Source organism: Schistocerca serialis, chromosome 7, assembly GCF_023864345.2.
Source record: "Schistocerca serialis cubense isolate TAMUIC-IGC-003099 chromosome 7, iqSchSeri2.2, whole genome shotgun sequence".
Lineage (NCBI taxonomy): Eukaryota > Metazoa > Arthropoda > Insecta > Orthoptera > Acrididae > Schistocerca > Schistocerca serialis.
In genome coordinates, this window is record NC_064644.1 from 269,099,589 (window position 1) to 269,113,663 (window position 14,075).

Genomic DNA, 14,075 nt, shown 5'->3' on the forward strand with positions numbered 1-14,075 from the left:
TTTTGAAGTCAACAAAAAACTACCTGAATATCAAAGTTATGTTCTCAACCTTTCTTGGTTACCTGTTTGAGCATAAAATGCTGGTCTGTAGTTGATCTGTTCCTTTTGAAAGAACATTGATAGCCCCCAATAATACCTGCTGCAGTTGGGGTCATTCTCTTCAGTAAACACTGAGATAGAATTTTGTAGCTTACATTAAGGAGTGCAATCCCTCTATAATTATCACATATCAGGGGTCATTCTTTCATAGCATAGAGCAGATTACAGCCATTTTCCTGTTGTCGTGCAATCTCTCATATCCCCAAATATTCTTTAGCAGTTTCAGTGTTGTTTTAAACAGTATGGGTCCTCCATACTTTGTTAGCTCTACTGCAATTTGATCATTGTCAAAAGCCTTAACTGTTTTTTAGGTTACTGAGTATTTGTCATATTTCTTTCTTCATTGAGGGGGGTCTGTATTGCTGTCTACAGTGTCTGATACCTCACATATAAGAGACTCAATGTGATCATCACAGTTTAGCAATTCTACAAAGTACTGTATCCATTGCTGTTATAATTCAACGGCATTTGTGAGGATCTTCCCCTGTGTGTCTTTAATAAATGTTTCATTTTTTTTATATTTTGGTGTTAGATATCACAGTCTCCTACCTTTTCCTTGCATTTACTTAATTTTTCTGCTAGTGTTGTCTCATATTTTCTTTTAATCTCCATCTTCTGTAATCTGCTTATATCATAATATGTAGTCTGCTTAGCTATGTAACACATCATCGTAAATTTAATGTTCATCTTACACATTATCAGGAAGTGATCAGTGTCACGATCTCTTCCCCTATAGGTTCATGTATCCTTGATGGTGTTGGCATACTGCTTCTGGATACATACATGGTCTATCCGATTTATGGTTTGCCCATCTGGTGCCATCCATGTGCCTTTATGTATGTTTTTCTGTTGATACCATCCACTCATGGTGCAGATATAATTGTCAATTGTGAAACTGATCAAATGTGTGGCTTTGCTACTGCTCTCTTGATGCAGACTTGCGTTATTGACCACCAGTTTATAGATGTCTTCTTGACCTAATTTGGTATAAAGTCACTCAATGCTATTTAAATATTATAGTTTGGCAATGAGTTATACACATAGTCCAGTTCAGTGTAAAATTACTCCTTTCTGAATTCAATCTTATCCTCAGAGGGTACAGGTCAAGTAACCAAGGATCTTTCAGTTCCGGAAAGCGATTGTAATGTAGGAGATTCTGTCATTAGTGGATTTAAACACTTTCATGCTTTTATTCCTGAGTCATGCACATGAAACCCAGGACCTAATTCATTGTGCTTGCCACAGTCTCCATACAGGCTGTTTCCACTGCTTATCTTTTACCCTTTCATGTAATCTCTTGGAGAGCTACGAGTTTCAGTTTGTATTTCTGTAACTCCTTGGATGTATTCTGCACAATTCCTGGTGTGTGTAGCCCCTTCAACTTTCCAGGCTGCAAAGGAGAAGTCCACTGCCTTTGCTGTGTTCAATTCCAGAGTTGAGACAGTCCTGATTTCAAGACTTCTGTAGATCATCCTGACCAATGTATTTTTTCTGTGTGGACAGGGAACCCTCTTCACAACCTCCAGCCTGAAAGACCAGTGGCGTTATGTTTGGATGCCCATCCTAGAGGCATTGTGTTCTCCACAGATTTTGACCCACCTCTGGCAGTGCTAGTTTTGGTCCACTAGGAGTATTTTCTTTCCTTGCTGTCTGCTAATATAGTTTATGTAAATGCACGGCAGCAGAAGTGTGGAAACCTAGAATGTCTGAATAGTGATCAAGAAAGCCAAAAGATGCAGTGTTACTAACTGGCAGTGGTAGAAGAGTGAGCTCTCATTGAGATGTAGTGTGTGGGCATAAACTTACAGAATCCCAGAGGCTAGTGTGGAGGCCTGACTTACGAGCTTACCATGCCCTTTCTTTGATGACGTAATTTTCATGTACTCTTTACTTGACTGCCTTTTAGTTGTTTATCTGTATCTTCTGATGACAAGTGTGATAAGACAGTTTACATCCATGTTCCATATGGAAACATGTTTCATAGTATATTTTAAATGTGTTCAGTATTTTTTTGCCTGATCTAAGCTGCATCTCCTAGCTGTCCATTTTTACAATGTGAATGTTTGTTCAACTTTCTATGCAACATCTTTGTCTTAATGGATGTATTGCTTCACAAGAGCATTCTAGAAACTGCCACATGGTTCCGTATCATCTCATACAGCCTTGTTTTGTGCCTCATGCTATGAAATATTGCTTTCATTTCTTAAGTCCTTATAAAGAATAACCAGCATGATCACACTACTTGCTCTGGCACTGTAAATGAATTTAACAGTGGCTAAATTTTTGTATATGGATGAAGTTCTTGGTGTGTTTTACCATTCAGTGGTTAACATTGGAGATTAAATTGAAGCATAGTGAGATTGTCACAGATACAAATAACTGCTTACAGTGGATCACTGTGGGGATGTGAATACACTTACATAGCCACCTTGTAAGTTCCAGGCGGCTTCATCCTGTTACCCTTCTCTTATGTTGTTCCATAAAGTTTCTGGAGAACTGCTGGATGTCTGCAACTTCCTGCCACAATATTTTGGCCATCTTCAATTGAATATTGATGGACATGCTCTGATCTCAGATAGTTACAAACTCACTGGCACACGAGTGGTGTATTCAGTTGGCATTGTGCATGCATTGCTTGAGCACATGTGCTTCTGCTGCAAGTCTGCTCTACACCAGGCGCCCTCTGTTTCAAAAGTTTGCTGCATCAACATCAATCCGATTGTTTTCACACGATAAAATCACATATTGATACCAGTTATGCAGAGCATGAAGTTTTTGTATGACAGGACTCTATGCAGAATTTAACTGGAAGCTATGTCTCAATTGGTAAGGGACTCAGGCAATCGTATTTCCATTGATTCATTGATGTTGGAGCTCCAAAAGTTTTACATATGGGCCATACTTTTTCTTTCATTGTATTCCGTCAAATGAGCAGTGGAAATGCAATGTGTGGTGATAGTGGACTTATTGGCTTGAAGGAGATTAGTGTGATGTTGATGTTTTGCATCGCAATCCTGCACAGTGTGCTTCTTTTGCCCTATATAAGATTTCCTTCATTCACATGGAATCTGATGTGAAGCCATGGTGCAACTGTTATTAAAGCAATATTGAGGATATTCAGCCCAGTTGTTGATTGTGTGATTATTTCCACAACATGTTCCGGGCAACATTATCCCATTTTCAAATGTTTATGGCTTGAGTTGAAAATGGATGTGTGCAGCTTGTTTTTAAGTTGTGGCAAAATGGCATAAAAAATTTTAAGGTAGCTTATAACTCTAGATGTCTGTAATCCTTGTATGTCTGTCAGTACAAGGAGAAGAGTTTTATGTGGATTCCATGTTTTTAGCACTTGGAAATGGGATAGTGTTGTCCTGGAACATGTGGTGGCAATAATCACACGATTGATGATTTGGCTGAATATCCTCAATATCACATGGAATCCTTTAAACACTTGCCTTACATAACTCTTATGTCATCTTTGATGGAGCCCAAAAATACGGAGTTTTTCTAAGGAGGACGAAAGATTACTTAACTTTATATCTTCTTACTATTCCCATTATTTTCACTGAAACATTCCCAATATACAGTAGATACACAGCTGTTTTGAAGGCCTCGTCCTCTTCATTGCTTTGTACATACCGGGTGATCAAAAAGTCATTATAAATTTGAAAACTGAATAAATCACAGAATAATGTAGATAGAGAGGTACAAATTGACACACATGCTAGGAATGACATGGGGTTTCATTAGAACCAAAAAAATACAAAAGTTAAAAAATGGTCCGACATATGGCACTTCATCTGATCAGAATAGCAATAATTACCATAACAAAGTAAGGCAAAGCAAAGATGATGTTCTTTACAGGAAATGCTCAATATGTCCACCATTGTTCCTCAACAATAGCTGTAGTCGAGGAATAATGTTGTGAACAGCACTGTAAAGCATGTGCGGAGTTATGGTGAGGCATTGGTGTTAGATGTTGTCTTTCAGCATCCCTAGAGATGTCGATTAATCACGATACACTTGCGACTTCAGGTAACCCCAAAGCCAATAATCGCACGGACTGAGGTCTGGGGACCTGGGAGGCCAAGCATGATGAAAGTGGCGGCTGAGCACACGATCATCACCAAACGACGCGCGCAAGAGATCTTTCATGCGTCTAGCAATATGGGGTGGAGTGCCATCCTGCATAAACATCATACATTCCAGCAGGTGTTTATCAGCCAGGCTGGGGATGATGCGATTCTATAACACATCGGCGTACCTCTCACCCGTCACGGTAACAGTTACAAAACTAGAATCACGCATTTCCTCGAAGAAAAAACGCCCGATAACGGTAGATGTGGTAAATCCAACACATATCGTGACTTTCTCGTTGTGCAATGGAGTTTCCATGACAGTTCTAGGATTTTCGGTAGCCCAAATTCTGCAGTTATGGTTGTTGACAGACCCTCGAAGCGTGGAATGAGCTTCATCAGTCCGCAACATGTTACTCAACCAATTGTCATTTTCCGCCATCTTTTGAAACGCCCACACCGCAAATGCCCTCCGCTTCACTAAATCGCCAGGTAACAGTTCATGATGCCGATGGATTATGTACGTAGAGCATCAGAGGGTATGCCTAAGTGGCAACCAAACAGTAGTGTATGGAATGCCGGTGCGACATGCGACTGCACGAGCACTGACTTTCCCGTGCATAGATGAATCTGCTACAGTCTCCATTTCTTCCTGAACTGTCTGAGCAGCATTACGCCTTGTGCACGGTCGTCCACTATGGGGTCTATCGTCTAAACAACCTGTGGCTTCGAACTTCGAAATCATTCTCGCGACAGCTGCATTTGTCAACGTAACTTTACCCGTTCGAATCCCCTTCCTATGGCGATAGGATCGTAACGCTGAACTAGCACATTCCCCATTCTGATAATACAGCTTCACTAAAAGCGCCTTTTCAGGTAACGTCAACATGCTGCGACTGCTGGTGCATCTGATTCTCTCTCTCATTACAGCTCCTTTTATACACGATTGTCATGCGCAGTCACTGACGTTTTGCTGTCCAGCGCCATCTATTGGACATTTTGTGAACTTTTTTCCATGTCATTCCAAGCATGTGTGTCAGTTTTTACCTCTCTGTCTACATTATTCCGCGGTTTATTAAGTTTTCAAATTTATACTGACTTTTTGATCACCCGGTATTTAGTATTCTCTTTACCAGCTGAGAGGAATATCTGTTCTTGAGGAACAAAGTTTTCAGGTGTTCCATTTCCATTTGCAGACTATCGGCATCTGAGATGGTATGAACTCAGTGGATTAAGGTCTTCAGAGTGCCCATCATATGTGTGCTGGATGGTGGGAACTAGTAGCTTGTAAATACATGTTTTTATGAAAGGGCTTTCAAAACACCAAATGTTGAAGTGTGCCATTGCTCCTATGTCCTGCCAAGACATCCAAAAATGGCAAGCAACCATCTTTATCCATGTCCATAGTAAATTTTTACATTTTCATTTATGGAGTTCAGATGTTGAAAAAACTCTCAGAGAGTGTACAAACAGTGAGGCCAAACTACAAAAGTATCGTCAACATATCACCAAAATACTGGTCTGCAGCTCGTGGTCTGGTGCCTAGCTGCGCTGCCACTATATCATGGGGTCCCAGGTTCGATTCCCGGCCGCAGTTTGAAGGCGATTGGTATTGACTTGGCTCGCCAGTTTAATAAGCAGCAACTGATTGGAGGTCCAAATATTTTTCATGGACTCCATTTGAACTTCACCTGTGGTGATGTGCAAGCAGTGTTTGGAGGTAGTACCTGGTTGATACTTGCTGTTGTATGGGGCAATCATGCAGATTATGGTGGCATTGAAGCATTTCCAGATGCTAACATTGTGGCTGGGAAGACATGGAGTATAGCTGAGACTACAGGGCTCTTGGCTAAACAGCCTTACGGTACTCTTGTTCCAAGCATGCCATTTGTTTTGAGTACAAGAAGGAAAAAGAAATTAAATGCCGATGACTACCTGTTTATATGGGCAAAAGTCGGTAATGGCAATTGTAAAATAAAGATCAACAGTGATTGTATGCTGTATTATAGACAATAAAGTTTGTTCTGTCCTTTCCTTATCTCTATTCCTTATCTCCTTCCCTTTGTCATTAAAAAACTTTTTGGTGGCCGTGCCGCTCTTGGTTGCGCGCTAGGCGGGTGACCTTGAAGCGGACTTAGCCGCTGGCAATTGATTGGAGGTCCAAATGTTTTTCGTGGACTCCATTTGAACTTCACCTGTGATGTGCAAGCAGTGTTTGGAGGTAGTACCTGGTTGACACTTGCTGTTGTTTGGGGCAATCATGCAGATTATGGTGGCCTTGAAGCATTTCCAGATGCTAACATTTTGGCTTGGAAGACATGGAGTATAGCTGAGACCACAGGGCTCTTGGCTAAACAGCCTTATGGTACTCTTGTTTCAAGCATGCCATTTGTTTTGAGTACGAGAAGGAAAAAGAAATTAAATGCCGATGAGTACCTGTTTATATGGGCAAAAGTCGGTAATGGCAATTGTAAAATAAAGATCAACGGTGATTGTATGCTGTACTGTAGACAATAAAGTTTGTTCTGTCCTTTCCTTATCTGTATTCCTTATCTCCTTTCTATTAAGATCTTGGAGACAGATGAATAAACCACGATTAATTGCTTGAGTTATCTTTAGAAAACCATTCAAGTTCCACAGTATATCAAACTACAAATTCAACAATGGCTACACAACGAAAATCCTTACAAGTGCAGCTTGTATCAACTAACAACTTGATCAGCTGCCAAAATGTGTCTATGTCCGAAAGTAGGAGTTCCGAATAATTTACACATGCAAACTAGTGGTTGTTTCACCGCTCATCAGATGAAACTTTCTCTGAACACAGACTAACTCAGTCTGACTGCCTCCAATGGTGTTCGAACCGAAACGCCTCTCCAAATTGCGACTGTGCACCCAGGAAACCTCAGTCAAGTACCACTGAAGTCAGTTAAACTACTGTACATGAAAATTGCTGACATTCTTAATTTTAACCTTTTATACACACAATATACATAAAATCATATGGAAATTTTGCGAGAAATATTTTGTTGTTATCAGTTTTATCTACCGTAGTTGTTGTTTTTTTTGGGGAAGGAGACCAGACAGCGAGGTCATCGGTCTCATCGGATTAGGGAAGGACGGGGAAGGAAGTCGGCCGTGCCCTTTGAAAGGAACCATCCCGGCATTCACCTGGAGCGATTTAGGGAAATCACGGAAAACCTAAATCAGGATGGCCGGACGCGGGATTGAACCGTCGCCCTCCCGAATGCGAGTTCAGTGTCTAGCCACTGCGCCACCTCGCTCGGTCCTACCGTAGTTTAGTTATAAACAATAATTTCTGTGCTTTTCCTCCATTTTCAGGTTTGTAAGTGTAAATATTAACAAAAAATTTAAATTATACATTAAATACTTTCCTATATATCTAATGTTTGGAATAGTGCTGCCGCTTTTAATGTTTCTCTGTTTATTTGGTAAGAAAAGCTGTTTTTAATTGTGCAAAATCCACTTTTCAGCCTCTCATTTAAATATGTGAATAATTTCAGTAAATCTACTATCACAGTTCCACGAGATGTATCTGTAGATACCTCATATGTTCCAATTGCGTAATTCATTGCCAAAATTTTCACTGTTATAGTTCTGGGCTTATTTATAACATTTGACTTACAATAACTTACAAACTAATGCAGACATCAAAGTCGGGTCTTCACACACATAATCGTCCATCTTCTCTGCTTCAAATGAGCCTACTGGCTCTTCAGTGACACATACAGCTCAATCTTTATTAATTTTTGGATAAGCTTTAATTTTGCACTGGATGTGAAAAGTGTCCATGAGGAATGAGCCACCATTGTGCTGCCCAACCGATGGGTTTTCCCGGTCACGCGGTCATCTTAGTGGCCATTGGAAGTCCCAAGACATTGCCATCTGTGTAGCATAATGTGAAACTGGTCCTCCGCGTGTTCCTGTCAAGCAGATTTCTGCTTTCAACATGAATATGACCTAATCTTAGCCACAACTTGTGTGTTCACAGTTGTGTGTTTGTGATTGAATAAAGTTTTTCTTCCCTTTACAATAGCCTGTCTTGTTACAAGATGGTTAGAAGGTGCTGTGCCAAAATATTGTGGCTAGAAGCTGCAGACATCCGGCAGTTGTCCTAAAAAAATTTGGAACTATTTGTATGCCAGGAAAGTGTAAATTTCTCCTTTCTTATGTATATTCTAGCAAATTTTTTGATCATGTTTCTGTTTCAATTAAGTGCTTCCAAAAATTTCAAAGCCATTTTCATTACCAATCTTCTTACACTTTTGCTGTGCCTTTTTTAGATTAAATATCCTATCAATAGTGAGAGCATTGTAAATTGATCAGTAAGCCAGTTGGTCAGGGATTAGGGGGGAACCGAGTGTAACATTATCAATGAAAGTGCCATTTTGTGCTATTCCCCTGTAAGGTTTTAAGTTAACTATAAAAATGAATTAGATTCCTTGCCATGAAGTAGTGTGACTAGTTGGGTGATGTGGTAATTCTATGTTACCATTTGTATCATACTGTCACCTCGATGGCCGCTACTGTCATGCTTCAACGTGCTTGTGCCAGTGCCTGACAGTGCAGTTCCGTCCCCAAGACAGTGGGACAATCAAACATTGGAGCCAGTTATGCAACAGGGTTGTTGCACACATGCACCTTGAGAAACAAACAATGTACCTGAAATAATCCCAAAGCGGATTGCACCCAGCCCTGTTCTGTTAATGGTGTATTCTCATGTTCACTTGACTGTGCTCTCGAGACTCTGTATAATTGGTTTCAGCCTGCCATTGTACTCAAGACTGTATGTTGAACTTTTAAAATGTCTTCTCATTACAATGATTTTCATTCTGTATGCATGCTTATTTGTGTGTGTATTTACTAAAGGTGAGAGCACCTGAAAATCATGTAACACATCCAGTTATCTACTTTTTTGTTTGAGCTGTCAGCAATAAAATGTTTTGGGTTTTGAGATTACTATGTTTTCATCAGTTTGCCTAACACTGTGGTGGTAATCATTATGAAAGAAAAATGAGTGACTGTACCACGAAGCATTTTCCCAGTATCCTACCAATGAACCAAAGCCTGCCACCTGACTGATCCTATATTATCATTCCATTATATATTCCCACAAATTTTTACACACATGGTTTTCACTGATTACAGTTGTGACTTATTGATATTGTAGTTGTAAAGTACTACATTTCTGTGTTTTGTGATGACACATTTTTACATTTCTGAACATTTAAAGCAATTTATCAATATTTGCACCACTCTAATACCTTATCAAGCTCTGACTTAATATGTGTGAAGCTTTAGTTCAAGTAGAACTTCCCTGTAGATAACTACATCATCTGCAAAAATCTGAGGTTGCTATAAATATTGCCTCTCAGCTCATTAAGATAAGGCAGTAATAGCAAGATCCCAAACAGACGTCCTTGTGGCACACCTGAAGTTACTTCCAAATCAGTTGATGACTCTCCATCCAAGATAACATGGCCTGTTCTCCCTACCAACAACTCGTCAACGCAGTCACAGAGTTTGTTTGAGATCGTGTGTGACACACGTTCATTAGTAAGTAATGGTTGACACTGAGTCAATTGCCTTTTGGAAGTCAAGGAATGCTGAATTGATCTGATTGCCATGATCCAAAGTTTTAATGATGTCCTCTGAGAAAAGTGAGAGTTGGCTTTTTCACAACTGCTGTTTTCAGAATCCATGGTTATTGGAATGGAGGGATCATTCTGTTTTAGATACTTCATTACATTTGAGCTCAGAGTATCTTAAGAGTCTACAACAGGTGGGTGTCACTGCTATTGGATACTAGTGTTTTGGATCACTTCTGCTCCTCTTCTTGTAGTTGGATGTGACTTGTGCTTCCTCCCAACTACTGGGCATGATTTGTTTGTTCAAGTGGTCTACAGTATGTTATGGTTAAAATTGTAGTATGTTATGGTTCAAAGAGGAGCTCACTCGACTCCAAGTTATGTGTAGAGTCCATCATGGCCTGGGACCTTGTTCAGTTTTACCTAATTCAGCAGTTTCTCAATGACACTGACACTAATATTGATATTGCTCACCTTTGCTATGGCTTGAGTAATAAACTGTGACAATATCCTTGGATCCTCCTTTGTAAAGGTACATTCGAAAATGTAATTCTGAATTTATGCTTTTGCTTTGGTGCCCTCCACTTAGTCCATGTGACATCCATGAATCGTCCAGACACTAACTTTACTGCAACTGACAGCCTTCACATATGACAACCTATGGATTTGGTGAAAGATCCTCCAGTAATATTTTGCTATGGTAGTTGCTGAAGATTTCATGTATTTCCCTTTTGAGAACCAGATCTTTCAATATGATTTTGTGTGGTACTAGTTGATGATTTCATGTATTTCCCTTTTGACAGCCAAATCTTTCAATATGATTTTGCTATGGTAGCTGTCAAATGTTTGTGCATTTCTCTTTTGACAGTCAAACATATTTCATTTTGCTATCTATAGCCCTATGCATTGTTTTACACTTGTTGCTTGATAGGTTTTACAGGGACTTTGTACTACCAAGGAGGGTCCATCTCATCATGAAGTGTTCTATCTATCCAGTGCTTGTAGTTTTAGGTTTCTTTGTAATTTAATAATCATTGTTGCCACAGCCATCTACACAGATACCACCCCTTTGTGGGCATCCTCAAAGAGGTCAAGTGAATTTGTTGCCATTATATCTAAAACATTTCTGTAATGAGTGAGCTCTGAAATATCTATTCTAAGTAATTTCCAGAGAAAGTATTTAGTACTATTCCACAGAATATCTTGTCACATCCACCATGTAAAAAACAGTAAATTCTCACTTGACTGTTGGATTATTAAAGTCTTCTCCATAAATAACACTATGTTTGTTGAATGCTGTAAAAGGTTGCTGAACATTTGTACAAGGGATCTGAAGTTTTTCCTATAGTTTTTGGTTACTTGGGGTAAATCTAATTGTTGAAAGAAGGACCAAATTATAAGTTTATGCTCACCCTAACACTACGTCTTACCCAAACAATCCCATAAGCAGTTATATGTCTACCTTGATGGATATGAGTTTCTTGTCTACTTCGATAAACACACCAGCTCCATTTTCTATTAGCCTACCCTTTTGATACTCATGGTCTCACAACTGTCAATCATTGTGTTTTTGTCAGTTTCCTGTTCCTAGTATTTTGTGAACTCCACTATCTTTTAGGACTGCTTCAAACTCTGGCACTTTATTGTGAACACTATGGAAGTTGATCACCAGGATTTTAACAGCCTAGCCTCTGTGTGTGTGTTTGTGTTTGTGGGCGTGTGTGGTTGGGTGGGTGTGTGCATGTGTGTGTGGTGGTGGTGGCAGGCAGAGGGATTTCTTTGGATTTTACAGTAAGTCTCCTCCAGCTATCATTATCTGGACTGAATGGAAAGACAGCTGATATATGTATAAAAACACCTTGTTTGCGCTCCACGCACACAGTCAGCATTGATAAGTGTAAATGTCAGGATGGAGCATATTTAAATATGAATTACATTAAATAGCCTACAAATTGATTTAATCTGTGCCATTATGGTGTACTGCAGTGATAACTCAGGGAACATACAACTACATAATATTTGACCAAAAAGAATCAGTTCTTGAAAATATAATGTAATTGTGTTTGTTTGTGTGTCTATCGACCTGCCAGCGCTTTTGTTTGGTAAGTCTCATCATCTTTGTTTTTAGATATATTTTTACCACGTGGAATGTTTCCCTCTATTATATTCATATAATGTAATTGGATGGATAAAAATCTGGTCACCAAACTGTGGCAGGAGAACACACATGTATTAAAGTTTGCAAACATTAATACCTTTATGTGAATGTTCTTCTGCTGCTGCTTGGTGAATAGATTTTTTTCTATCCAATTACATCAAATAATATTTAAGATATTGTACTCAATTTTGTATGTAAAATATGGGGAATAGAAAACTTCCCTTTGAAATGGATAACTAATAAAAATTAGTCCATACTGTGTTTGGTATATTTTAAAATTTACACAGTTTATTTTTATTGTAGTGTCACATGTTACAATTTCTAGAATTTAATAGCTTTGATATGTCTCTAATCTAATGCTTCAGGTTGGTTAGCGCTGGAGTACCAGAAGGACACTTCACTCATGTCTTCATTGATGAAAGTGGTCAAGCTCCAGAGCCTGAACTGCTTGTTCCTGTCTGTGGGCTGCTAACCAGCAAGTCTCACCCTGGGCAACTATTGGGACGTTTCATTTTGGCTGGTGATCCAAAGCAGTTGGGACCTATTTTGAGGTCTATTCCTGCTAGTCACTTGGGCCTTGGTATGTTATGAATATCTGCTCAAGAACAATGTTTTACACACCACAGTTAACTCCCTTGTGGTATTTGAGGTTAATCATAAATGTGCATTGAGTATTAACTTTGAAATCACAACCACTGTACTACAAGTAAAAATTATTTCCATACTAGCTGAGTACCAAGCATTGTCCAAGTATATATTTATTTCAGTCTTCTATCAGTTTATCTCCTCTGTCACTCTCCTTTTGTCCATCTCCTCTTCCTCCCTCTCTCACTGTCTATATGCTCCCCCACCTCTCTCGATTCATTTGCTCCTTCTCCCTCTGTGCATCGCTTTGTCTGCCTAACTGTGTCCATTATCTCCTTCTCCCTGTCTGTCGGTCTCCTCCTACTGCCTTCTTCCCTACTCTCTCCACATTATCTCCTGCACCCCAATAGTAGGTTTACGGTTCTTATTGGCATAGTATTTCTTTTAAATACTAAGTAGTATGTGTACCAACTTCGGTTGATATCAGTTCATGGGGTTTAGGAGGAGCTTTTTGCATGTGGCTTTGCCATACACCCACGTCACATATATTTAACATATTTCACTTATATCTGAATACATGGTTCATCTGTATCTCTATCAAATTTCGCCCTGGAGTTTCATTTTCACGCAGCTCAATGTCATATCTCGTGATCTATGTCATACAATGATGTAACATTGTAGGTGTATTCAGCGGCATATGTGTGTACTGTCTGCAAATTTTGTTGTGAATAGGATTAGTAGCAAAAAGTAATAAAACTAAACGTTGTGCATGGTACAGCAGTTTTTCACACATCTCTGTGTTTTTGACATCATATCACCTGAACTATGTGTCATAAATGATATAATTTTGTAGGTACATTCTGTGGTATCTGTCAATACTATCTGCAAAATGTATTGTGGATACAGTTTCTAATAAAGAAGTAATAAATTAAAACATCATGTGACAGTTTTATTGCGCCAACAGCAAAAATGTAGTAAGCGATTAACTTATTTTGTTTCATCATTTTCTAGAGGTTGTCAGTGAGAAAAAGTTTTTTAAAGGTTTGATATTGGAAGGCTCTAAGTGCTCTCATTCTCAAATACTGGATGAATAAAGTCTGCTTATTTGCACGTCATGGGCTACACTGCTTTTTCACCCTCACTCCATCTCCTTGATAGGTAGATGGTTCTTACCCCCACAGTGATTCTTGCCAGACTGTAAGTGACAAGTGTACCAATTTTGGTTGGAATTGGTCCAGTGGTTTAGGAGGAGATGCAGTACATACATACATAAAGATATACATACATCAAACAGTGGGAAATACATATTTTAATTTTGATAATATTATGAAAAGGGTAAATTGCTACCCACCATATAGTGGACAGACAGGCACAACAAAAGGCTGCTAAACAAGTAAGTTTTTGGCCAAAAGGACTTTTTTTGAGTGAGATAAAATACATGCACACATTCACACAAAAACAACTCACACACACGACAACCACTGTCTCTGGCTGCCCAGGCCAGACTGCAAGCAACTGCATGCAATCTCAGTGTTGGGGGCAAGGATG

General features: G+C 39.3%; 1 protein-coding gene across 1 annotated transcript in view; it reads left to right on the plus strand.

The window, feature by feature from the left end:
* Positions 1 to 14,075, plus strand: part of LOC126412661 (putative helicase MOV-10) — a 305,211-nt gene that overhangs the window by 205,559 nt on the left and 85,577 nt on the right. The window contains exon 14 of the mRNA XM_050082363.1: positions 12,308 to 12,522. Within this exon, the coding sequence (XP_049938320.1) occupies positions 12,308 to 12,522 (215 nt within the window). The remainder of the gene's footprint in view (positions 1 to 12,307; positions 12,523 to 14,075) is intronic.